General features: G+C 39.5%; 1 protein-coding gene across 1 annotated transcript in view; it reads left to right on the top strand.

Annotated features, from left to right (window-relative positions):
• The window catches only part of LOC134673667 (L-asparaginase), a 36,581-nt gene extending 10,352 nt beyond the window's left edge, over window positions 1-26,229 (top strand). Inside the window, exons 2-13 of the mRNA XM_063531679.1 lie at window positions 2,555-2,680; window positions 3,353-3,465; window positions 4,160-4,285; window positions 5,237-5,361; window positions 6,543-6,772; window positions 7,252-7,409; window positions 7,842-7,955; window positions 8,943-8,999; window positions 23,029-23,173; window positions 24,248-24,377; window positions 24,973-25,198; window positions 26,065-26,229. Coding sequence (XP_063387749.1) covers window positions 2,555-2,680; window positions 3,353-3,465; window positions 4,160-4,285; window positions 5,237-5,361; window positions 6,543-6,772; window positions 7,252-7,409; window positions 7,842-7,955; window positions 8,943-8,999; window positions 23,029-23,173; window positions 24,248-24,377; window positions 24,973-25,198; window positions 26,065-26,217 — 1,703 coding nt within the window. The 3' untranslated portion in view covers window positions 26,218-26,229. The remainder of the gene's footprint in view (window positions 1-2,554; window positions 2,681-3,352; window positions 3,466-4,159; window positions 4,286-5,236; window positions 5,362-6,542; window positions 6,773-7,251; window positions 7,410-7,841; window positions 7,956-8,942; window positions 9,000-23,028; window positions 23,174-24,247; window positions 24,378-24,972; window positions 25,199-26,064) is intronic.
• Window positions 26,230-27,158: the final 929 nt, after the last annotated feature.

Genomic DNA, 27,158 nt, shown 5'->3' with positions numbered 1-27,158 from the left:
TCGCGCTCCTGCACTTGATCAGAAGAATCACTATGCAGTAACTCAATTTGACCTTGAACGTCATCAAATTCACTCAACACAGATTGCAACTTATTTAGCTTCAACTCTAACTCTTTATACTTTGCCGAAGTCGAAATGGCAGGCTTGGATTTCAGCAAATTATTTAAATAATCGTTAAACTTAGTAAGCCGGCCCTTAATACTTCCGCGTTGTTTAATTAATTTAGCTAACTCAACCTCAGGTTTCACTATTCCGTCCGTTGGTGACATATTTGTAAGAATAAATGTATGTAAATTTAAGAGTCAAATTCAAAAACACTGAACAATGAAATAAGCAACAATAAAAGTCTAACCAGTAAGTCCAGTCTCAGCAGTGACCGCCCGAAGAAGAAGGTTGCCCCGGCCGAACACACAGCAGGCCAGCAGGCACGCCGATGACAATGCTGCGCGCCAAGCACAGCAAGCGCTTCACTCGATCCGAGCCCGAGCGAACGCTGAAATAGTCGGCAAATCACTATGAGACACTGTTAATGACTAGGCAAATTCAAACCCTAACGGTTTTTTTTATATATGCGCAACTATGCCGGTATGCAAATAAAAAATTTAAATGCGTAATTATAAATACGTACAGCCAAAATAATTATCAACCGAATGTGCAATGCGTATTATATTTAACAATGCAAGCTTGATAAGGAAAACAGGCAATTATACCTAAATGATGCTTGAAAATAACTAACTTCGATATTCAAAGAAAAAGAACAATAGAAGTAGATAAGCACAGGTGCGTGCAGCAAATAGTCTTGTTTTTTAGGCAAGCTAGATTAGGAATAAACCTAACGCTTAAGATGCAAGAAAGCCGTCACGCAAATTGAAACAATTTCTTTTTAAATAGGATTGAAACAAAGGAATGGAATTAATTAGGCGTACTTCCCCCGGAATAGACCTGCAGACGCCACGTAGACACCGTAGATAGTCCTTGCAGGCTCCAGCAACGCAACAGCAAACTCCTTTGTTCTCCGAGTCGGTGAGTCGGCGAGTCGTTAAACAACCGTTACATTTAACGGTTAAATGATAGTTTAAATTTGAACGTTCTTGCAAGTTTCTTCCAACGGTCGCCACTATTGTCCAGGCGGACAATAAGAACTCCAGCAATACTTTTATATATTTATTACTAAAAATTACGAAATTATAAAAATTATAAAAATTGACTCTGAGCGACGTGCGCGTGCTTCAGAGGTGACTCGCCGACTGGTTGGAGCGGCCGATCGGCCGCGCTCTTCTAGCCGTGTGCTGCGTCCCGCACCCCGCAACCCTTCGTCCTCGTCGTCTTCGTCGTATAATCGAAGGAGTCCTGTCACGGTCGCCACTATTGTCCAGGCGGACAATAAGAACTCCAGCAATACTTTTATATATTTATTGCTAAAAATTACGAAATTATAAAAATTGACTCTGAGCGACGTGCGCGTGCTTCAGAGGTGACTCGCCGACTGGTTGGAGCGGCCGATCGGCCGCGCTCTTCTAGCCTTCAACGACGCATAGTACACGTTTGGTGATTTCGAATTTCGATTTTGACTTGGACTGGGACCCGGACTCGTACCCGGATCGGAACCGGACCTGGACTCGGACTCGGACTTGGACCCGGACTCGGACCCGGACTCGGACCCGGACTCGGACCCGGACTCTGACCCGGACTCGGACCCGGACTCGGACCCGGACTCGGGCCCGGACTCGGACCCGGACTCGGACCCAGACTCAGACCCGGACTCGGACTCAGAGACCTGGACCTTGACCCGGAAAATCACTATGATACCTAAACTAAATAAACCGCTATGATTTACTACCATAAAATGTAGGTATATAGTATGATGATGCCAAAACCCTCCCGCTCATACCCCCGTACACCGCACGGCATGCGCCGTTAAGTAGGTTAGGTTAGGTTTGAACTGCGATCCTCACAGACCAAACAAAAGTGAGTTAGGTTTGGTTAGCACTGCGGGCTTTACAGAAACGAAATGCTACTAGAAAAGTGGGTTTGATTAGGTTCGAACTACGATCCTCACAGAACCGAACTGCAATCAGAGAAGTGGGTTAGGTTAGGCTAGAACTACGACCCTTACGGAAACGAAATGCTACTAGAAAGTACTGGGTTTACCTCCTTTTCTACATAGTACACCATCTACCATAATTTTTCACCGGGCCCCATAGAAGTCGGTTTTTTTTCTTAAAAAATATTCATTTTGGATTCTGATGACTCTATATCTTTTTTTATTCTTCACACAACATCCTTCCACACACATAACACAAGCCTTCTTGAGTTTACTGTGGGACTTGGTCAATCTGAAGAATGTCCTATAATATTTATTTATTCTATTTATTTATATAATTTGCAAAATCTAAACACGGTTCTACCGATCATGTTCAAATTAGTTTTCATTGAAAGTTTTTATTAAGTAAGTACTTACTTAAAACAATAATTATCTTTGTTCACAGTTCTAATATTACATAAGACAGCTTTAGAAAACCTGATCCGAGGATATCCATATCTTTGTTCACAGTTCTAATACCACAAAAGGCAGCTTTTGAAAACCTGATCCGAGGATATCCGCAGCTTCACGACCATGCCTTCTGGAGAAGCAGGTTGTCCGAACAGGGATTCGACACGTCCTGCCTTGTCTTACCACGTAAGTGAGAAAGAGATAACTATTATCATATTTCAGGATTCGACACGTCCTGCCTTGCCTTACCACTTATGTGAGAAAGAGATAACTATTATCATATTTCTGTATATGATCTGATGGTGATATTGCAACCGCCATATTCAAAGAATGTTCTTTCTTATAGTTCGTTTTTTTTAGCATTAGAAATAAGGTAAACAATCTTGATGTATCTTTTAATTGAAAAACACATTTTAAAAATAAGTTACGGCAAATATGTAACAATTATGAATCTAATACGATCATTTATATTCTTCTGCCTTCATAAGTAATAGTTATTGATTTTTAAAAAGCGTTTTTCAATAAAAAGGCATGTCAAGATCGCTTACCTTCTTTGAAGTTCTTTCTAATGCTAAAAAAAACGAACTATAGGTTCTTCTAAATGTAATTGCTCTACAAATGTTTGATTATAATTAGATTAATTAGATATGAGTAATAAGTGAATATACATATTTGTATGTACAGTCGCCATCAGATATATCGGAGCGGCCAAGGTGTTCACAATATCTGAGCACGCGCTCTAACTCCCTGACAATAGAGGCGTGTTAAGATATTTGTGAGCCCCTTGGCCGCTCCGATATATCTGATGGCGACTGTACCTACTTATGTAAATTATTGAGTTTTTTTTTTATCGAACAGAGGTCAAAGATCAGGACTCTCGGATATTCTACAAAATACTGGAGTACGACACACTCTTGGATTCCTCTAACATGACAGAAGCCCAATGGATACAAATAGCAGAAAGCGTTATGGTGAGTGTACTATTTTTTGTCAGATCTAGGCGCCTTTCTTTTAATTAAAAGTATACTTAATAAATAAAACATAGTATGGTCAAAGAGAAAATGAGTAGGTATTGGCGCCATATTTTCGAGAAATAGCGCCATACCTTTGGCCTATACTCAAGTAGATGACGACACCTTTTGAAATTTAACACATATCAGTGAAAGAATAAGCATCAAAGTCAAATGGCGTTCTAAAAGTTTTAATCATGTGTCGAAAGATGGAAATAAATTGACTGTGACTACAGCATTTACTTTAACAATTACGCCTCTATAATCTTTAGTATGATTCAGGAGAAAAAATATATGAAATAGACAAAAATACAAGATATAAGTTTGCTTACGCTACACATTTGTTACTATAAGCGTCACTTGCACCATTCCAATAACCCGTGGTTAACCCGTTAAACCTGCAGTTACCGCATGGTTACCAGTACAATTTGACACTGAGTTAACAGCTTAACCGCTTAACCCGGGCTTAGTGGTATGGTACAGTCATCGGCAATAGTATCTTACACAACTAGGGCCGCAAAAATATGTGACACGTTCTTATTTGGAGCGCAATAAGAGCGAGTCATATATTTTTGCGGCCCTAGTTGTGTAAGATACTATTGCTGATGACTGTACAAGAGACCCTAATATAATTAATTTAAATATTCTATTACAGAAATACTATGAAGAGTACGATGGATTCATAGTACTGCACGGCACGGACACTATGTCCTATACGGCATCAGCTTTGTCATTCATGTTCGAGAACATTGGCAAATGTGTTGTCATTACCGGCTCTCAGGTAGTCGAATGGTTATATTATCATAGGCGTACCCAAGGTGGGGCAAGGTGGGGCAGTTGTCCCACCCTGGTCTCTGACCATAATTTCTGTAAGCTAAGAATTTCTGTTTCAATCGTACCCTGTTACAACGTACCGGTCCAGCCTCCCCTACCTCTGCCCCACTCCTTAAAAAATGCTGCGTACGCCCATGTATATTATAACTACAAATGTAGGTAGTGCGTGAATTTTCCATTCTATTTTCAGTCAGTCTTGGTACAAAAAGTTCCGTGTCTTGCTATTTCAGTCAGTCTTGGTACAAAAAGTACCTATACTGAGGTTGACTGAAGTGGCATGACAAATACGAACGTTTGCGAGAAAATACGATGGAAAACAATTATGTTCTATATACTTACATCTGTACAAATTAGATCTACTTAATACTCCATGATCTTAATTTATTTCTACATTGGCGAATCGATCACTGTTATGCAGGTAAACATAAAGAAAGTTTATTATGACGTTATATCAAGGATGTTACATAAAAAGCGTATTGGCAACACTAATCACCTGCATTTAACATATCAAATTAGCGTGCAGTTAGGTATTTTCATTTGTACCTACTTCACGCCAATTCCAAAGGAATTTTTGTAATGACTGAATTCTGGACACACATTGCGAAGAAGAAAAGAATCAATTGTTTTGGTTAGCTGGAAGAGATTACGTTTAGGGATAAGTTCGCCTTTGTACATAACATTTTTATTTTTGTCTTGTTTTTGTCCGTTTTATGTAAACCTGTACGGATATGATGGTCGTATTTGTCTACGTGACAGCGTGATAAAACGGTGTCCGTCTCTTCCTATCCCGCAGAGTTAAAAAGTTACAGTTGTTTTATCACGTGGATAAATGTGGATAAAGCGATCCATAATAGGCTTTCTGTTTATGTGTAATAAAGTGACATACATACATAAACAGATACCGATCTTCGAGCCCCGTAGCGACGGTTCTGACAACTTCGTCTCGTCGTTGCTCATCGCTGGCTGCTTGAACATACCAGAAGTCACCGTGTTCTTCGGGGGCAAACTCTTCAGAGGGAACAGGTTTGCATTGTACCTATACTTACTGCTGTTCACTGACTACACTGCACTGCATTTCCTACCTTTTGAAATGAAAAACTTCACGTGGCATCTCAATACTCAATTATTCCTTTTATTTAACATAGTAATCTGAGTCGGCCGGAAAAATCCGGCCCTATTTCTCATTACCGTGAAACTCAATTATTCCGAAACCAAATTGAAGTTTGCTCGAAGTGTATGGGGCTTTGGAAAAATCTTAACAGCGCGAAGTAGCCGACTGAACTACGACATCTAGTACTGTGAAAGTGGGCAACTATAAAAAACTAAACTACTGCATACATTCAAGTGCAATAAAAACGGGTCATATTGTATAGAAGTTTCCGAAAATATCAGATTTCAATGCCTTAAGTGTAAGTCTAAAGGACTTCGTTTAAAGTGGCGAGATAGTCTACTAATTTACGAAATTGTTTACGAATTACATTACGAAACCCCTTAAGATATTAATGATATTAATGAGCCAGTCCAGTACATTCTTCTAGCTGCTTCTTCCATTTCTCAAAACTATAAGTATCTATACGTAAATATGGAGCGGACCCCTAAAAGTGACTTTGCCGGCTATATTTGTTTAAAAAAAATCTACTCATCCTAAGTAAAAAGAGTATGTTAGAGTCGGAAAGAAGTATACACCGTGTTTTTTTTTATTTCCGTTAATTTCAGGGGTGCATTCCTGAGCTTAAATCTAGTAACTTTCTCAAAGACACCCATATTCTAATTAACTCCATTTCGGAGATAATCGATAATTTATTTTTTTCCTTGAAGGCCTCTACAAGCGTGTACACTTGCCTTAGGGCCGGTTTACATATTGATTAGTGTTTAGAATGAGTTCATGCATTTGCTACTAAACTTAAATACAATCTCGGTCGCTCGATGTTCGAAATGACATTGATATTATGTCACAGATTTCAATTGTTTGGTTGAGTTTATGTAATGCCTGTGTTACAACAACGCTATATGCTACATTTAATTACTTTTTAAACTTAATTTTTTTTTTCAAAAAAAGCAAAAAAAAAATATTTTTTTGAAAATTAACTATGCCATTTAGTTCTCTTAAACGTACTTAACCATACCCCGAAGTTAACGGAATTCAATAAAAACACGGTGTATATCAGCTGCCTTGTAAAATTATTTTTGGAAACTATTTACAGAGTCCGCAAGATCTCAGCCTACAATCTCTTTGCCTTCGACTCTCCCAACTGTCCTCCTCTGGTCGAGGTTGGGATCGACATAGAGTTCAACAAAAAGGCTGTGTTTAAGCCAACAACTATAGAGAGGTGCCAATTGCACGCCAAACTGTGCAGGAATGTGGGACTGCTGAGGATATTTCCTAGCATCAGCTCTTCGGTCATCAAAGCGTTCTGTCAGCCTCCTATTGAGGGTAAGTAGACACTGTTGAGACTGTACCCGATAAAATTCATTTGGTCAAATTTTGAGATGTCCCCAGTTTTAATTTTTATAGTTATATACTTACGAGTCATTTAACTGTCTAAAGCCGCCATTGCTTTATATTTTGAAAATACCGAAGACATTAAGAAAAATTATTATAAAGAGTCGTCTATACTACAGAAGAACGGACTTCTTCAAGGCTCGGTCTCGGCCCCTCTATATTATCTATCCCCGTGACATGTCTTCTAAGAAATGCTACAAATTTCAGTACGTGAATGACTTGGCTCTCACAGTCCAAACTAAGAACTTCGAAACTGGGGAAATGTTACGGACGCAAAGCTACAGAAGTTCACGGTATGCAAAATAATCTGCATAAACTCAGGCAAAACGTCAGATAATAACGAGCACATTATTTGCATACTTAGCTGCTTGCATTCCAGAATGTACTAAAATAAAATTTATACTTCACAGGCGTAGTAATAGAAAGCTATGGAGCTGGCAATATTCCTTCAAACCGTCAAGACCTATTCAAGGAAATACAGGATGCAGTTAAACGCGGTGTGATCTTCGTCAACATAACCCAGTGCACCACGGGTTCGGTGGCCTCACCCCTCTATGAGACTGGCAGGGTATGTACAAATCATTTAAACCTACAACTATATGGAAAAAGTCGCCAAATCGTCTACATCACTCATTGCACCACGTGCTATTTGATTTCGCTCTTCAAATATCTCAGATCTCGAATGAGAAAATGGAAGGGATCGATTCGAATAAGACAATTTCTCAATATTGAGGACAATGGCCACTCACCGCTGTTGCTGTGAGACTTGGTTAATTTAATTGAAATTCTTCAACATTAAGTAACTCAGAAGATGTAAGAGACTGGAAGTGTCTGAAAGCGTGAATTAATCTTCAGAGCGTCGATATTTTCCACCCGCTTTACTGGCCTTATCCCATTCTTAAGTTCTATAAAAGTAATGATATTTGTACGACTACGACTACGACGTACGAGTTTTAGTGACTGTCCAGAAAGATGAAATAACTGTTTGTTTTTCTTTCAGCTCTTAGCGTCTTGCGGAGTTGTGTCCGGCTACGACATGACGCCTGAAGCAGCTCTTACCAAGTTATCCTACGTGCTATCTAAGACTGAACTTACTTATAAGGAGAAAACTGAGGTACTCATAAAACAGCATTGTAACATTTTAAGCTATTTGACAAGTAAATATTTTAGGTTGATGACAACATCTCTTTCATTCCAATGGAGAGATACGTATACCGATACTTGCAACTATATTCTCAAAGGATTGTTTATGAGGAGCATTCCATGAAATTGTCTACCGTTGTCCCGTACAAACGCGAAGTTTCTAAAGATTTAAAGGTATAATAGTTTCCTTTTCTATGACAAATGGTCAAAAATATGCACAGAAAAATAATCGCCTGCTTTAAATGCCGAGAAAAAAGTCGCAACACAGGAAATAAAATGCGTTTGTACGGGACAGCCCGTGGAATGCTCCATGAGCATGTAAAATCGTGCGCAATTTGCTTTTGCTATACAGTACAATACAAAGTACTGCACTGGTGCAAGCTTAGTATATTGATTAACATAATAATCTATAATGTATTTTACTTATCACGCGTGTTTATGATCTGTAAGAGAGTTAGAAGGTATAGTTATCTTTTAATATGACTTTGTTTACGACTTACACTTCCGGAAACAAACATCATTACATGACATTTTTATCAGGAAGGTTGATTGTTGTATCGTTACAATCTACGTTGGGTGTAATATTTAATGATTTGTTTTGCTCATTTTGATTTAATCTAAGATGCTCTAATAATGTATGTAGGGACCTAAAGGGTTAGATCAACAAAGTTAGTTAGTTTCTCTTCTCTCTTCATATATTTATTATTTATCACTATGTATATGTAGCTATCAATGGCATATGCAAACTTTTCTTTAAAGTAGGTACCTAAGCGTAATGTAGAACGCTTGAAACGATAATAGAGTATATTATCAGCTAGAGACGAAAGAAGTAGGTACTTATGTAAACATATTTTTTTAATGTGTTATGCGATACCGCGAATCATCAAGTGATAATTAAGAAAAATTCAGGCAATTCTCGGGACAACCTTGTAACTCAATAAATGTGTTTCAATTTCAGCTGATGTCGACCAATATACGGGGTGAATTGACCAACACGTCATCAATAGCCATTGAGGTAATAAAATGCTGCTTATACTTAGTACCTAGGTATATTAAGAACGATATAGTTCGATAGGTGAGCAAGTATTGTTATTGAGATTGACTGTAGGAAACTTCCAGCATACCTACTTACATCGCTGTTCATTGGGTTCATGGCTAGTTTATTTTAATATGTTTTTACTGAGACTATACTGCCCTCTTACCCTTAAGTACGGTAGTATAGTCACCTGCAATAATATGTTACACAACGAAGGCAGCATAAATATCTGATACGATCTTATTTGTAGAGCCATAAGAGCGTGTCACATATTTTTGCGGCGTTTGAAGAGTAAGATATTATTGCAGGTGACTGTACTATTAGTTATTCTGTGTCTTAAGTGAGCAAATAGGTACCTATTTGCATAATTTTATTGAATTTTACCAAACCAGAATGGGCAGGCGTATGACACAAAAATACTTAATAAAGAAGAACCTTCTTTATTTCCTTCCCGAGGGTGAAAACAACCCAGCGTAAACCTAAACTCGTAAATTAAAATTACCTTGCTTTGAAAATAGATATTTGTTTACCTAATCCGTTTTTACCTAAATTGAACCACTTTAAGTAGGTACAGTCACGCTCTAGTTTGCAAATACATTACCTATTATGTTATCTTGTCAACACCATGTCACCTTCAGTGCGAGCAAACATCCCTGTATTACTTATGCAACTAAAAATAAAATTGGTTGGCTACTTTGAGCAAAATCGTTAATTTATAATTACATAAATCACTTTTCTTGATAACGGAACCAAATCATAACATGAAATTCCGTTTATTGCCACTAACCAAAAATCTGTAAAATTTACACCTTACGTAATTACCTACATGTTTTTCTAATGTTGCGTCAACCTACGGCATTTCGATCTATCTATTTCATCTATTAATATCTATTTAAGTCTATCTATTCTATTTTTCTAACTATTTATTTGGCATGATTTCGGAGGTGTGGAGTTTGGCGAGTGTCCATGGAGTATATCCTCTAGTTTTCGAGATCCCCGGCCGAGGTCTTTAGGTCCTTGAAAAACAACTTATTATTTTAGTTGTTTTATAGAATAATCTATCATCATCATCAGGCTATATTAGTCCACTGTTGGACATAGCCCTCCCCTAAAGAGCGCCAAAGCGCCCTATCTTCAGCTTGCCGCATCCAGCATCTGCCTGCAGTCTTTCGCAGATCGTCATCCCACCTGGTCGGAGGGCGTCCTACACTACGTTTGCCGAGTCGCGGTCTCCACTCAAGAACACGTTTACCCCAGCAGTTGTCGGTTCTTCGTGAGATATGGCCAGCCCACTGCCACTTCAGCTTGCTAATTCTTTGAGCTATGTCGGTAACTTTGGTTCTCTGTCGGATGTATTCGTTACGAATCCTATCCTTCAGAGAAACCCCGAGCATAGCTCTCTCCATAGCTCGCTGAGCGACTTTGAACTGGTGGACCAACCCTACCGTGAGTGTCCATGCCTCGGCTCCGTAGGTCATGACGGGTAGGACGCACTGAATAATCTAATAATCTAAGCTAATAATCTTCTAGTGTGTACCTACATGTACACTGTACATGTAGATTGTAGGTACACACACACTAGAAGATTATTAATAAGAACTGTACCTTGTACAGTTTTTAACCGACTTCCAAATCCCAAAGGAGGAGGTTATCAATTCGGTTGTATGTTTTTTTTTTTTTTTTTTTTTTATGTTTGTTACTCCATATCTCCGTCATTACCGGACCGATTTTGAAAATTATTTTTTTGATTGAATGTATATGCATACAGATTGGTCCCGTTTCTGTCAAAACCCAGTTCTGATGATGGGTTCCATGAGGAATCGAGGGAACTCCTCAAATCTTAAAGGCATACATATAGTGATTTTTGGGTTTTTATCGTCAAATCAAGCATATACATCCAAAAGAGTGACATTTGATGAAGTGGAACTGCTGATGATGATCAGAACGGAACTCCTCAACGACGCATAGTTCACGGTTGGCGATTTGTCCTCTTCGTTATGTTTGTTAAGCAAGTTCAGTTTTTAATGCACATTTTTGTCAAGCTCGAGTTCTGATGATGGGATCCATGAGGAATCGAGAGAACTCCTCAAATCTTAAAGGCATGCGTATAGAGATTTTTGTATTTACATCAGAAAATTAAGCATTTTCATTAAAAACTGTCACATTTGATGAAGTGGAACTGCTGATGATGATCAGAACAGAACTCTTCAACGACGCATAGTTCACGTTTCGAGATTTTTCCTCTTCGTTATGTTTGTTAAGCAAGTTAAGTTTTTAATGCACATTTTTGTCAAGCTCGAGTTCTGATGATGGGATCCATAAGGAATCGAGGGAACTCCTCAAATATTAAAGGCATGCGTATAGAGATTTTTGTATTTACCTCAGAAAATTAAGCATTTTCATTAAAAACTGTCGCATTTGATGAAGTGGAACTGCTGATGATGATCAGAACAGAACTCTTCAACGACGCATAGTTCACGTTTAGCGATTTTTCCTCTTCGTTATGTTTGTTAAGCAAGTTAAGTTTTTAAGCCACATTTTTGTCAAGCTCGAGTTCTGATGATGGGATCCATAAGGAATCGAGGGAACTCCTCAAATATTAAAGGCATACGCATAGATTTTTTTGTATTTTCATCATAAAATCAAGCATTTACATTAAAAACTGTCGCATTTGATGAAATGGAACTGCTGATGATGACCAGAATAGAACTCTTCAACAACGCATAGTACACATTTGGTGATTACGAATTTCGATTTTGACTTGGACTGGGTCCCGGACTCGGACCCAGAACCGGACTCATACCCGGATCCGGTTCGGACCCGGACCCGGACCTGGACTCGAACCCGGGCTCGGACCCGGACTCGGACCCGGACTCAGACCCGGACTCGGACTCGGACCTTGACCCGGAAAACCACTATGATACCTTAACTAAATAAACCACTATGATTACCTACCATAAAATGTGTAAGTATATAAGTATGATGATGCCAATCTTACTAGCCCCTCCCGCTTAAACCCCCGTACACCGCACCGCATGCGCCGTTAAGTGGGTTAGGTTAGGTTTGAACTGCGATCCTCACAGAACCGAACTGCTATCAGAGAAGTGGGTTAGGTTAGGCTAGAACTACGACCCTCACAGAAGCGAAATGCCAGTAGAAAAGTGGGTGGTTTTACCTCCTTTTCTACATAGTGTACCATCTACAATAATCTTTCACCGGCCCCCATAGAAGTCGGTTTTTTTTTCTTAAAAATTATTATTCGCACAGACGTTACAGTAGGTACTTATAGTGTTACGTAAATTGTCGTAAACCCGTGATAGCATTAACATTAACAGTAACCTTCTTATGAAATGTGTCTATATAGTTAAGTATTATTGGTATTGGCAGGTCACGCTTGTTACTGCCGTATTCGAACTTCAAGATATTCACATGAGACGACACGTACTAGATCCATTATAGATACGTTATAGTTTAGATATCAACTAGTTCTCTTTTGCAGCCCAATTCGGGCAACCAATTACACTTTTACGTTAGATAGCGTAAGATATCTATTAGATGTGAATTGGATCTCTAACTGCCGTATTCGAACTTCAAGATATTCACAAGAGACGACACGTACTATTAGATCCATTCTAGATACGTTATAGTTTAGATATCTAGACACGCGGCAGCGTGTCAAGCCAAGTTCAAGCAAAGGAACTGGCTAGCCAGCGCCGAGTGTAATATTACACGAACCACTTGGTGCCACTTTTGACCCTTCTATAACTCAAAACATCTTTGACGTAAACACATAAAACTACGTGTGTTTAATAATATCCATAAGGATATCTAGAAGCCCAAATTTCATGAAGCTAGCTCAAACGGTTATAAAGGTATGAAGGTCAAAAAGTCGTAAATTTTAAGACTGACTTATGACTTATAGTACCTAAACCTAACCTACTTCCAGATGACCTAGAAGGATGAAATTTGGAATTCAGCTTGGTTATTGTGTGTAACCGTAGGAAAAATACTAAAAATAAAATAAAGTTAAAAAATAGGGGGGGTCCCCATACAAAAAAACCACTTTTTATTGGGACTGACATATAAGTACCTAAACCTAACCTACTTCCAGATGACCTAGAAGGATGAAATTTGGAATCCAGCTCGGTTATTGTGTATAACCGTAGGAAAAAATCTAAAAATAAAATAAAGTTTAAAAATAGGGGGGGTCCCCATACAAAAAAAAACATTTTTTATTGGGACTGACATATAAGTACCTAAACCTAACCTACTTCCAGATGACCTAGAAGGATGAAATTTGGAATCCAGCTCGGTTATTGTGTGTAAGCGTAGGAAAAAATCTAAAAATAAAAAAAAGTTAAAAAATAGGGGGGTCCCCATACAAAAAAATATTTTTTTATTGTAGCGTTGGAACCGTTACAAGCAGATATTTGAAACTACCCCAATAATCAATATATGTATTATTATATTTGCTATATTAAAAGAATGTTTAGTCAAAAAATAAGTGGTGTCCCCATACAAAAAACTTGTAATACGCTCTAAGGCCCTGGTCTCCTATTTTATGCTGTACGCGGCGTCTGGCGTCAGCGTCAGCGTTCAATTCCGCTCCGATCGACGTCTGAACGCAACGCACAGCGTCAGCGGTCAATACGTCCGCCGCAGAGAAGGGCGTAGTCATTGCTCGCGAGCGGTCACATGCGGTAGTGTTTGGATCATGGATGGATGTTTTAAAACTTTTAATCGTGTTTTTATGATTTTTTATGATTCCTTTCACTTTTGTCATACAGTGCATTAAAATATTTAATCGATTCTATTAATAACTCGTCTTTTTCTTTATTAAATTTCGACATTTTGTTTTGACGCGAGAGACGACGTTCACGCTGCAATGCTTCGAAATGACTAGAGACGCGGCGCACAACTTTTGGATGCCGGGTGCGACGTCAAGACGCCATTGTCGGCGTGAGAAAGAGACCGCACCAGTACATCTGTATAGTGAGCAATCAGACGCAGCGTACGGCGTAGATATGAGCGCCGCGCCGGCGCGCCGCCGCCGCCGACGAAATTTTCGCGCCGCCGCCGCCGACGCTGCGCTATCGGCGTGGCATCGGCGTGACCTTGTGAGATACTACTACTTTCAGAATCAGATTTTATCTAGTTTAGATCTTTAACGGCGCCACTCTGAATAGCTTATAGACATTCAAAAGGTAGTTTAGGTCCATATAATGAAAAAATATCGAAGGTAAATTCAAAATTTTCTGTCTGGTAACCGCGCTACTAGCCTTAGGACAAAGAAATTACAAATTTTGCCAGCTGGTTAGGTAATCCGTCATTCACCGCGAAATTAACCATTGCAAGCATGGCTGAATGTTTTTAAAATGTGTAAAAAGGGGTTAATTTCAGATATTAAGCGTTTTCACGTCCAAAGGAAGGGCATCGGAAACGGAAACGGCTCTCATTTAAACTTGGCCATTGTTCAAATTACAAACTTTGCTCTCTTGAAGCTCAATTTTTGGCCTCGCATCGCTCGCATGGAAGTATGCCGCTATCTGAACCGCCAAGTTTTCGGCTCTGTTTGGAGCTCAACTTTCGGCCTCGCTTTTAAAATGTTTGGTCATTGGTTTTTGTCCGATCTTAGCTCCAGTGCAGCACGGCCTTTGGCCTCGCACGAATGCGCCCGCATCTCAAGTTTTTAACATTAAGGCCTCGGTCTTTATCGGCCTTCAGACTTGCTTACACTGGACCACTAGTTCAATTCTAAGCTCTGCTCTCTTGCAGCTTGGTCTTCGGCCTTGCACAGAAGCGCACCGCAATCGGCGCTACAGGCATTCGGCCGTCAGCCAAGCTCACAATTGGCGTTCGATTCTAAGCTGTAAGCTTAATACCAGCAGCTCAGCCTCTGGCCTCGCATGCTCGCATGGGAAAGCGTCGGAATCAAGTCTTCGGTGTTAGGTGGAGCTCGGCCTCGAGCCTCACCTTTAGACATAAATCGGTTTTGTTGGGTTGATTTTGGTTAACGACAAAGCTTGATTTTCCTCACTTCGGCTCTTTAGAATATCGACAAGATGTTTTCCTGATGATACTGTCAATCCGCTACTGTTTAGTTAGCACAAACAATAAGGGCCTCGCAAAGATCTTCCGGCCAGGGCCTCACCAAGAAGACCGGCTTTGATGCAGCGCGATACCGTTTATGCGAGTGTTTATACTATATAAAACTATTTTAGTACGTTTATTTCGACGCTGGATGCGGGTCGCTTCCAACCGGTACGAATGGAGGTCCAAGGGGGAGGCCTATGTTGAGCAGTGGACGTCTTATGGCTGAGATGATGATGATGATGACGTTTATTCAATAAATTATCCTTGAAATTGAAAAATGCACTTATTTTATAACTTTCTTACAGCTAAAACATGTTTTTTCGCTAAAATTTCGGTTTGAATTATTTTTTCATTAATCAAAGGTGTTTCAAGGCCACGCCGCCGATTCGCCGCCGCCGCCGACCGATTTTGACCGGCGCGCCGCCGCCGGCTAAATGCCTATCGGCGCTCATATCTAGTACGGCGTGATGAGACGCCGCGTATAGCGTAAAATAGGAGACCAGGGCCTAAACAACCGGCCAACGGTGTGTCGTTAGATTTGGCTTGGCCAGGTTTTATCAGAATTACAATATACAGGGTGATTCAGGAGACGTGAGCAGGATTAACACTGCGCATTTCGTAAATTATAAGCAACTGTTTCGTATCAGTATTAGTGAGGTTAACGTTAATTTTCTAGTCGTGTTGAAAAAAAAAAGTTATTAATTTATTTACGACATGCATGGTCACCCTAAATTTAGAATACTAAACTACCGATATTCTGTGTCTAATTAAATGTCATCACGGTCTGGTTACTTTTGAAAACTCGTATCTCACTCAAGTTGACAGTTTATTTTCTTCATAATCAAAATGCTGTCATTACGGTTAGAGGTTTTATGTTTATTAATTAGGTCTTGTAGGGTGGCCATGATTGTAGAGAATTAAATTTGCCCTCACCAAAAAGTTAAAAAATAGGAAAAAGTGTGGTTGTTTCATCGTATTTAGATGGTGATCGATCAATTATCAGTTACTGAGTGTGCAGGATTAGTCCTGCTCACGTCTCATGAATCACCCTGTATATAAAATGATTGATGTAATGAAAACTGGCCAAGTCAAATCTAACATACTTTAAGATCTCACATTTTTTTAAATAACAGCAATTGTTATAGGTATCCAATAAAACAAAGAAATAGAGTTTAATACTTGTTTATAATGTTATTTTGTTCCTATAAATACATATTTGGATTTTGCATAGAACTTGGCAGTGGCCACTCATTTAGATCTCCATTCTTTTTGCGGCGAGCCCCACAGCCAAGCATAATTTTTGTATTGAACTTGGCTCTCCTTTTTTACATTTATGTTTTTGGTGGGATCAACTAGTTCTCTTTTGCAGCGCAATTCGGGCAACTAATGTCATCTTTTACGTTAGATAGCGTAAGATATCTAGATATTAGATGTGAATTGGATCTCCTAAGTCATATCCTGAGGAAATATCGTTCAAGAGTGTCTCCAGAATCGCGCAAATGTCCAATTTGACAGGTTAGATCTTAAACATATCGTTTTCGTATCTTGGTGATGTCTAAAAGATATCTAATAGATGTCTATTTCAAAATCCGAATCGGGCCCTTATTCTCGGAGGTGTGGCTGTGACGTCACAAGTTTCTACGACATTTTGAAAGCGCTCATAACAAAGTTCTAAAGGGTTTTAATAGGCCAACAAATGTGAATTATTAATCGATGCTTATCAAAAGAATATTGCTCCAACTGATTAGAAAAGAAATCATACTCAATATAATGTTTACAATTTACATGTTCCGTTTTTTATGATCGCACGATAGGTTAGATATAAGATTATGTAAAAATGAATCGATTGCTATTTTTATGACATAACATTTTTATTACACCGATAACCTTTGTACGGTTATTCATCGCATCAATTCGAAGTCAGGGTTATCAATAATATTTTCGTTGACGATGATTGGGGTTAACATGGGGTTAACTTAAAAATAAATAAAAATTTCATATTGTCCTAACCAGAGTTGGGCGTAATCAATTCCTTTTGGAATTAAATTACACATTACATTACAGTAATCATGATTCCTTAGTAATCGATTCCTTTGGTAATCGAAATTACTGGAATCAAATCCGCTGATTACTTGCGTAATTGATTCCTTTGGAATTGAATATATCTAAGTACAAGTGTAATCGTGATTCCTTCGTAATCAATTACTCCAGTAATCTGATTACGTAATATTGTTCAGACTAAATTACATTACTCGGTGTCAAAATACTTGATCGTTCTTCTCCCAGCCATAAATACACTTTTTGTGTGAAACTGTATCATATATGTTTTCGGGGGAGCAGATTTCGGAAATGATGACAGTTTTGGAATCCGATATGTCTGCCGTACACTATGACATAAAAGTCCTCATGGGTGTCGTTTTATAGGTTTCAGGGGGTGCCGGTTTCGAAAATGATGACAGTTTTGGAATCCGACATGTCTGCCGTGCACTTTGACATAAAAGTCGTCATGGGTGTCGTTTTATAGGTTTCAGGGAGTGCAGAATTCGAAAATGATGACAGTTTTGGAATCCGACATGTCTGCCGTGCACTTTGACATAAAAGTCGTCATGGGTGTCGTTTTATAGGTTTCAGGGAGTGCAGAATTCGAAAATGATGACAGTTTTGGAATCCGACATGTCTGCCGTGCACTTTGACATAAAAGTCGTCATGGGTGTCGTTTTATAGGTTTTAGGGAGTGCAGAATTCGAAAATGATGTCAGTTATGGAATCCGACATGTCTGCCGTGCACTTTGACATAAAAGTCGTCATGGGTGTCGTTTTATAGGTTTCTGGGAGTGCCAGTTTCGAAACTGATGACAGTTTTGGAATCCGACATGTCTGCCATGCACTTTGACATAAAAGTCGTCATGGGTGTCGTTTTATAGGTTTCAGGGAGTGCCGGTTTCGAAAATGATGACAGTTTTGGAATCCGACATGTCTGCCGTGCACTTTGACATAAAAGTCGTCATGGGTGTCGTTTTATAGGTTTTAGGGAGTGCAGAATTCGAAAATGATGTCAGTTATGGAATCCGACATGTCTGCCGTGCACTTTGACATAAAAGTCGTCATGGGTGTCGTTTTATAGGTTTCTGGGAGTGCCAGTTTCGAAACTGATGACAGTTTTGGAATCCGACATGTCTGCCATGCACTTTGACATAAAAGTCGTCATGGGTGTCGTTTTATAGGTTTCAGGGAGTGCCGGTTTCGAAAATGATGACAGTTTTGGAATCCGACATGTCTGCCGTGCACTTTGACATAAAAGTCGTCATGCGTGTCGTTTTATAGGTTTCAGGGAGTGCCGGTTTCGAAAATGATGACAGTTTTGGAATCCGACATATCTGCCGTGCACTTTGACATAAAAGTCGTCATGGGTGTCGTTTTATAGGTTTTAGGGAGTGCAGAATTCGAAAATGATGTCAGTTATGGAATCCGACATGTCTGCCGTGCACTTTGACATAAAAGTCGGCATGGGTGTCGTTTTATAGGTTTCTGGGAGTGCCAGTTTCGAAACTGATGACAGTTTTGGAATCCGACATGTCTGCCGTGCACTTTGACATAAAAGTCGTCATGGGTGTCGTTTTATAGGTTTCAGGGAGTGCCGGTTTCGAAAATGATGACAGTTTTGGAATCCGACATGTCTGCCATGCACTTTGACATAAAGTCGTCATGGGTGTCGTTTTATAGGTTTCCGGGAGTGTAGAATTCGAAAATGATGACAGTTTTGGAATCCGACATGTCTGCCGTGCACTTTGACATAAAAGTCGTCATGGGTGTCGGTTTATAGGTTTCCGGGAGTGTAGAATTCGAAAATGATGACAGTTTTGGAATCCGACATGTCTGCCGTGCATTTTGACATAAAAGTCGTCATGGGTGTCGGTTTATAGGTTTCAGGGAGTGCCGGCTTCGAAAATGATGACAGTTTTGGAATGCGAGATGTCTGCCATGCACTTTGACATAAAAGTCGTCATGGGTGTCGTTTAATAGGTTTCAGGGAGTGCAGAATTCGAAAATGATGACAGTTTTGGAATTTTACATGTCTGCCGTGCACTTTGACATAAAAGTCGTCATGGGTGTCGTTTTATAGGTTTCAGGGAGTGCAGAATTCGAAAATGATGTCAGTTATGGAATCCGACATGTCTGCCGTGCACTTTGACATAAAAGTCGTCATGGGTGTCGTTTTATAGGTTTCTGGGAGTGCCGGTTTCGAAAATGATGACAGTTTTGGAATACAACATGTCTGCCGTGCACTTTGACATAAAAGTCGTCATGGGTGTCGTTTTATAGGTTTCAGGGAGTGCAGAATTCGAAAATGATGACAGTAGTGATGGGTAGGACATCAATTTAAAATGAGTTTGTATGAGTACCTCATTTTCTAAAATGAGGTGTTACAATGTCTTACTTCAAATGAGGTGAGGTACTAGCATATTTTCAGCGTCGACTATTCCATTAACTCCAACGGCGACAAAAATATTTAATGTATATACATATTTATGTATTCATCACTTCCTTTATAAATAAATAAGTAGTAATATTTCATTGGAGTGCAATTCTGGAGGTTAAGAATAGAACTTTTAGGAGAAAGATAATTTTAGAATCAAACTAAGAACATAAAGTACCTAACTTAATTTGCTGCTTTTATGAAACTTGTTCTAATGTAGCTCTTTTTTATTGTTAGATTGTTTAGACCTCCTCCTTGCTACTTGATATAATTTTAAGTATAATAATCACTAGCGACCCGCCCCGGCTTCGCACGGGTTAGCAAATTATACACCTAAACCTTCCTCAAGAATCACTCTTTTGATAGGTGAAAACCACATGAAAATCCGTCCAGTAGTTTTTAAGTTTATCGCGAACATACAAACAAACCCACAAACAGACAGACGCGGCGGGGGACTTTGTTTTATAATATGTAGTGATATATTTCATAAGTACCTATTAACCATAAAACTACCACAATTTTTAACAAACTAAGGAGAACAAATTCAATATTTTCACAATCATTATTATATAGAAGTGACTAACTTACCACCTATAATTTAACAGTAATATCATCAATATGATAATAAACATAAACAAAGCACCATTCGAGCCGGCCGCACCGTCTACATTTACACTTCATTTTTTCATGCAAAAGGCACCAAGGAAGATCCGCGGGTATATTTACTGGCGAAAACTATGTCCATATTTTGTTATGATTATAAGAATTATTACTAGGTATTAGGTATTAGAGAACTAAAATTAGCTCTAGAGAACTAGAACGAAGTACGGACAAAATAAATATAAATATGTCATAATCATAACTTGTCAGTTCGAAGACGTTTACAAAGAATGTTAATAAAAAGTATTGCAAATTCAAATCGGTATAATTTACATCTACATGTTTATTTTACCTATGCAAATTATACTTACTTTTTATTTAATAAACTTGAAACTTATTGAAATTATCATAAATTGTGTACGCTACCGTATTATATTTCAATAATATTTTAGTCACTTAAAGGATTTCTGTTTCTAACCAAGCTTCCTAAATGCCCGCCTGGTATACAGAGGGCGTACCGCGAACCAAGTTCGTCATGTTGCCTCCCTGTCACACTTACGTACGAATTTACAAGTGCGACAGAGAAGCAACACGTCGAAATTCGTTTTAAAGATTGATTTATCGCGCCATTTTGACACGTAAGTTAGGATCAAAAAGGCGTAAGATGTATGAAAGCTTGCAGCGCTTACGCTTGTTGTCTTTGGTGTTTAATTTTTAACGTATTTTCGGTGGTGACGCGAGGCGATATTGAAGTACGGCGCGTGTCTGTCTCACTCCCTCTTTGGATATTTCTAATTCATTGTTTCATTTTGAGGTATTCATGTCACAAAGAGCCGGTGAGCGGTACAAACTCAACGCTTTTCTCGGTGGACCTTTTGTCGTTGCAATAAGGTTTGTAGTTCGGAAGTTGACAGTGTGGACCATTACGTCCATTACTCGTTTCTTCATTTGAGTTTCGAGTGTCGGCGAGCGGGTGAGGGGTGAGCACCTCGAGCGCCTCGCGCGATCCAGGGACTCTTTTGCGAGGTTATGAGGAGCGTATGAGTTTTCAGGGTCGCGAGTGAAATTGAAAGGATAAGAGTTTTTTGAAATTTGAAGTGTGTGAATGATTTGTGTGGCAAGAGGTGTTTGTGATGCGCGCGAGTAAATGAGTAAAATGAATAGAGGTGTGATGTAAGACATTTTTGCGGTATGAAGTACTGCGACAAATTAACAAAATGAGCGGTACAAATGAGGTGCCTCACGAGTGAGCGACTCAACACTAGATGACAGTTTTGGAATCCAACATGTCTACCGTGCACTTTGACATAAAAGTCGTTATGGGTGTCCGTTTATAGGTGAACTGCATTACTTTTATATCAAAGTGCACGGTAGACATGTTGGATTCCAAAACTGTCATCATTTTCGAAACCGGCACTCCCTGAAACCCATAAAACGACACCCATGACGACTTTTATGTCAAAGTGCACGGCAGACATGTTGGATTCCAAAACTGTTATCATTTTCGAATTCTGCACTCCCTGAAACCTATTAAACGACACCCATGACGACTTTTATGTCAAAGTGCATGGCAGACATGTCGGATTCCAAAACTGTCATCATTTTCGAAGCCGGCACTCCCTGAAACCTATAAACCGACACCCATGACGACTTTTATGTCAAAATGCACGGCAGACATGTCGGATTCCAAAACTGTCATCATTTTCGAATTCTACACTCCCGGAAACCTATAAACCGACACCCATGACGACTTTTATGTCAAAGTGCACGGCAGACATGTCGGATTCCAAAACTGTCATCATTTTCGAATTCTACACTCCCGGAAACCTATAAAACGACACCCATGACGACTTTATGTCAAAGTGCATGGCAGACATGTCGGATTCCAAAACTGTCATCATTTTCGAAACCGGCACTCCCTGAAACCTATAAAACGACACCCATGACGACTTTTATGTCAAAGTGCACGGCAGACATGTCGGATTCCAAAACTGTCATCATTTTCGAAACCGGCACTCCCTGAAACCTATAAAACGACACCCATGACGACTTTTATGTCAAAGTGCACGGCAGACATGTCGGATTCCAAAACTGTCATCATTTTCCAATTTGGCACTCCTTGAAACCTATAAAACGACACCCATGACGACTTTTATGTCAAAGTCCATGGCAGCCATGTCAGATTCCAAAACTGTCATCATTTTCGAATTCTGCACTCCCTGAAACCTATAAAACGACACCCATGACGACTTTTATGTCAAAGTGCACGGCAGACATGTCGGATTCCATAACTGACATCATTTTCGAATTCTGTACTCCCTGAAACCTATAAAACGACACCCATGACGACTTTTATGTCAAAGTGCACGGCAGACATGTTGGATTCCAAAACTGTCATCATTTTCGAAATCTGCTCACCTGATTCAAATAAGCACCATTTATATCTAGTCAGCCAACATCAACAACATCTATACATATCTACTATCGAAATGTACTTTTGATAGTAGAAGTACGAAATGTAATCTGAAAGGAATCAAGTAATGCATTCCTGTAATGAGGAATCGACATTGATTCCAATTACTAGGAATTGTAATATTGCAAAAACTGATTCCTGATTCCTCAAATGGAATTGTACTTAGTAATTTGGTATTGTAGATTACAAAGTAATCTGGGAATCGGTAATCTGATTACAAAGTAATTTCGAGTAATCGTGGAATCAGGAATCAATTACGAAATGCCCATCTCTGGTCCTAACCATATATAGGTCTTAACTTAATTTCTATTTCGCATTGTTACACGTATTTTCTTCTATATAGCTATCTCTATCTTTATTTTCAGGACAGCACTCTAGTGGACGCTCTGGCTGCGAGTCTAAACATCCAGTCACCCAAGAAGCTAATAGAAGTGACGGAGAAAGTATTCAATTCCCTTCTCCTATATGCTATAGAACACGATGATCTTATAGCTGTCAAGAAGATGCTGGGTGAGTCATATGCGTCAACATTCGGCGAAACGGTCACAAATACCCTTGTTTGCACCTGCACTACGTAGGGTTGCCAGATGGTCGGGATTTGGCGGGATTCTCCCGATTTTTAGCATGTGTTCCCGATTCCCGACAAAGTTTAAAATGTCCCGAAAAACAGCTTCACGTTATAAAACAATAATTTCAAGTTCCGAACTGTCGTCGAGCGAGCCAGCTGACGTAGTGCCAATAATGTAAAATATCGTTGTTTTTAATACAATTACTTTAATTTGAATGTATTTTTTTTTCCGACTTAAGTCCCAAAATCCCGAAAAATTTATTTTGTTTCCCGATAATAGCGCCTTTCCATCTGGCAACCCTAGCACTACGCCAAGCACACGATTGGCACGACAGTATCTCGCAGCGAGATAGAGATAGAATAAAAGAGGGAAGGGTAGTCTATCTCGCCGCGAGATACTGTCGCGCCAATCATGTGCTAGCCCGGCTGTTCGATTCAGGATTAGCGTCTTTTGCCGAATTTGGACGCACCTTAAATGACCCACCAAATTTAGCACGTGTATCGCGCGCGAATCTGTGAACGCGAAGTGTGGACTCTATTTCGCCTTCGGTCCTTGTTCCCCGTTATTTGTCGGTTTTTCGTCATGCGTCAAAGGATCGTGAGCCGCGACATACTAATTTGCAGAACTCCACATTACGCCATGTTTACCTAGGTACTCTATCTGTCGTAAAAATTGAAATATATTGTGTTGTTTTGTCCTCTAATTAACCATTTTTGTTCAAATATTAAATTATAAAGAGATTACCATGGCCACACCATCCATCTTCCTGGAAAGAGCGAACATGAAGTTCGAAGTCTTGCATAGAAGAGCTTATATTTGCGTCGACTTCACGCTGCGAAAGTGGAGCTTGATATTTTCACTAAATATGTTCTGCTCTATAGGAACGACCTTAACATTATAGTGGTCAAAAATCTTGAACTTGTGGATTTAAGGCCGCAACACAACAAAGTACACTCCTTATTAACTTATTTTTGATGTAAATATAGATGTGGATAATAATTATAGCTTGTTTCAGAAATGGGGGCAGACGTGAACGCGCAAAACTCGGAAGGCAGGAGTCCTCTGCACGAGGCCATTCTAAAAGGAAAGCATACTATAGTCGAATACCTGTTAAGGAACGGTGCTAATGTGCACTTAAAGACGAGGCAAGTAATTTCTGATCTGCTAAAAGTAGACCTTAAACCATCCAAATAAGGTTTACCAATGGTTAGTAAAGTGTATCTACGGAAGTGTTGACGAAAAACGTTAATGTCTAGCTGTCAAGGCTTTTAAATAGTACCAGGCGCGGTTCACTCCGCGATTTCGTCACTTTGCTACAGGTAGCTAAAAGTACATCCGTTCACACCAATTTTGGTGGCTAGCTATAAGGCGCGCGTGGCGCTGTCGCCACCTAGCGGCCATATCTGTCCTGATAGTAACAGACGCGTTTTGTTAGAGAGTGAGACTTCTGTACCTTAGTACTATTATTTATTCAATGATAGTACCTAATAATCATGAATAGTGCAATATATTAACCAATAGGCCCAGTTGGGCCGAATTAATCATAATAAGACCTACTTTCCTAAGACAGGTCAGTTAGCAATCACTTTCGTAAAAACCAGAGGCTTTTGCCAATTTTTGGGATTAAGATAAAGCACGGAAAGCGTTAAGATTGTGTACTTATGATGATCATTGAATTTCATTTTACAAACACAAATTTTAGAGTTTCCGAATTTAAACGAACACGATTGCTTTTCTTAGATGCGGTGAATCCCCGCTAATAACGGCAATCCAATGCGACGACTTGGGCCTCATAGAGCTTCTCCAACAATGCGGTGCCCATCTGTCAAGTGTGGACCATAAGTCCGTCTCCGAGCTGCTGTCTCTAGCAGCTAGAACTGGGGCGGTCAGCAAGATTGAGGCTCTGAGGAAGGCGGGCGCGGATCTGAATAATGTGGATGAGCTGAAGCAGACGCCGCTGCATAAGGTAATGGTTGACAATGCTCATCTGTTGAGTGTGGATAAGTTCTGCATGAGTCAGGAGTCCGTCTGAAGGACAAACGATTTCATCTATATTATACCGGGTGTAGCCTGTAATATGAGCAAAAAATTAAACTGTAAGCTGTACTCCTCATACTAACTAACATTTGTTCAGCGACTTTTAAAAATAACTTGTGGTTTGATTTTTAATACACTTTACAGTTTATTCTAAGACGCAATGTATTGCGAATTTTGTTTTCAACGTCAATCATAATGATATGGCGTGGCGAAGGCGTCCATTGAAAATAAAATTTATTTTGTATGTAAAATAGGGAGTCTAAATAATTCATAATTTTTAAAACTTGTAGAACAAAAGTGTCACCGTTTGAGGACCTATGTTTTAATTATTTGCTCATGTTACAGGCCACACCCGGTATACTTCATCTAGCCTGAGAGCTCAGCTATTATTATTTTCATATCATAATTATTAGAGGCCCGGCCTGATCACGAAAAGTCTTCTAGAACTCGATTTTCGCTCATGTCGTCTCAGATATGGATCCATAATGTAGCTACCTGTTGGGAACGTAGCCCGTAGTAGTAAAGTATGCTGTTACTTTATGAATGTATGCGAGTAGTGCCAAAGCATTTTTAAATATTAGGTAATTTCGAAAGTGGGCTCCGATATGATGATATTATAGGTTGTTTCGTAACTAACCAGATTTCGGAAGTAATTCCAAAATAACCGAATTCGCTTTATAACTCCATCCCATGTAAGTGCTTGTTGTGTAGTAGGACAGAGTACAGACTACGGACATTGCTCGTATGGCCCAATATGTAGAATGAAAATGTTTACTTCTAACTTCTTTTTTCCAGGCGGTTCTCTGCAACTTCCCCGTGATGGTGTCGTACCTGATGCAGCATGGCGTTGACTCGAGCCTCCAGGACCTGCTCGGCCATACGGCTCTGGACTACGCCGTCAAGTTGAACCGGAACGATATCGTTGATGTGTTGAATAAACCTGTGTGAAATGCTCTGCAACTTGTGTTTATTCGACCACAAATAGTTGCCGTGACATACAAACAGACAGACGAACGACAGATGGACGAATATGAAGAAATTTTAAAGGTTCTGTTTGCCATTAGGAAAGAAACTAAGTAACGTTTATTATTGTGTTCAATTCATATGCAAAAAAAATCAGTGGGGAGCTGGGGAGATACTCCTCACTTCGGTCGAACTTGGCTCCGTTCAGCTCAGCATTGCTCCGAGCAATTATTAGGGTTGGCACCACTTGACTTCCTTTTGCGTGCTCGACCACCTTAGAGGATATAACAAATGGAGACGCCATGTCTAAAATTTTCGGTACAAAATAGTCTGCCGTTTTTTGCGGGGGAGGGGCACATCAAATGTATAGGTACGTCATGTCAGATAAACGTCAGTCCATACATATGGTTGACATGTGGTTGACCATTGGCCGCCTATTTTCGACAGAGGGGAACGCCTGTTAATGGCGGCTCCATTGTTAATTACTCCGAGTCGACCACAGATAATCACTTGAATTTTGACAACCCTAAATAGCCGAAAGGGATAGTGCCACATATTAGAAAGGGATAGCATGATCCGACCCTGAACCGCTGTCAAACTTCGGGTTTGTAGGAAGTGTCATTTCTGTTCGATAGTACCTACTATTATTTATTTTGTGATAAAGTAAAGATTACTGCACGAGCGCGTTCCCTTGATACTGTTATCTGACTTATCTCTCATGACAAGGCCGACGACAAATATAATTTATATGGGTGATTTGCTGCACGGAAATAATTGCATCTTCTAATAATCAGTCTTTAATAACAATATAACAGTTGAATATAGAATCGGTCTGCACTAAGTTTGCAACGACTTATTAAAAGTTACTTGACGTGAAAACTTAGTGGGACGACTCCAGCATTACAAATTACAATACCTTAAAGCCC

This window comes from Cydia fagiglandana, chromosome 18, assembly GCF_963556715.1.
Source record: "Cydia fagiglandana chromosome 18, ilCydFagi1.1, whole genome shotgun sequence".
Lineage (NCBI taxonomy): Eukaryota > Metazoa > Arthropoda > Insecta > Lepidoptera > Tortricidae > Cydia > Cydia fagiglandana.
Note: the sequence above shows the minus strand (reverse complement) of the source record. Positions and strands in the feature narration are given on the sequence as shown.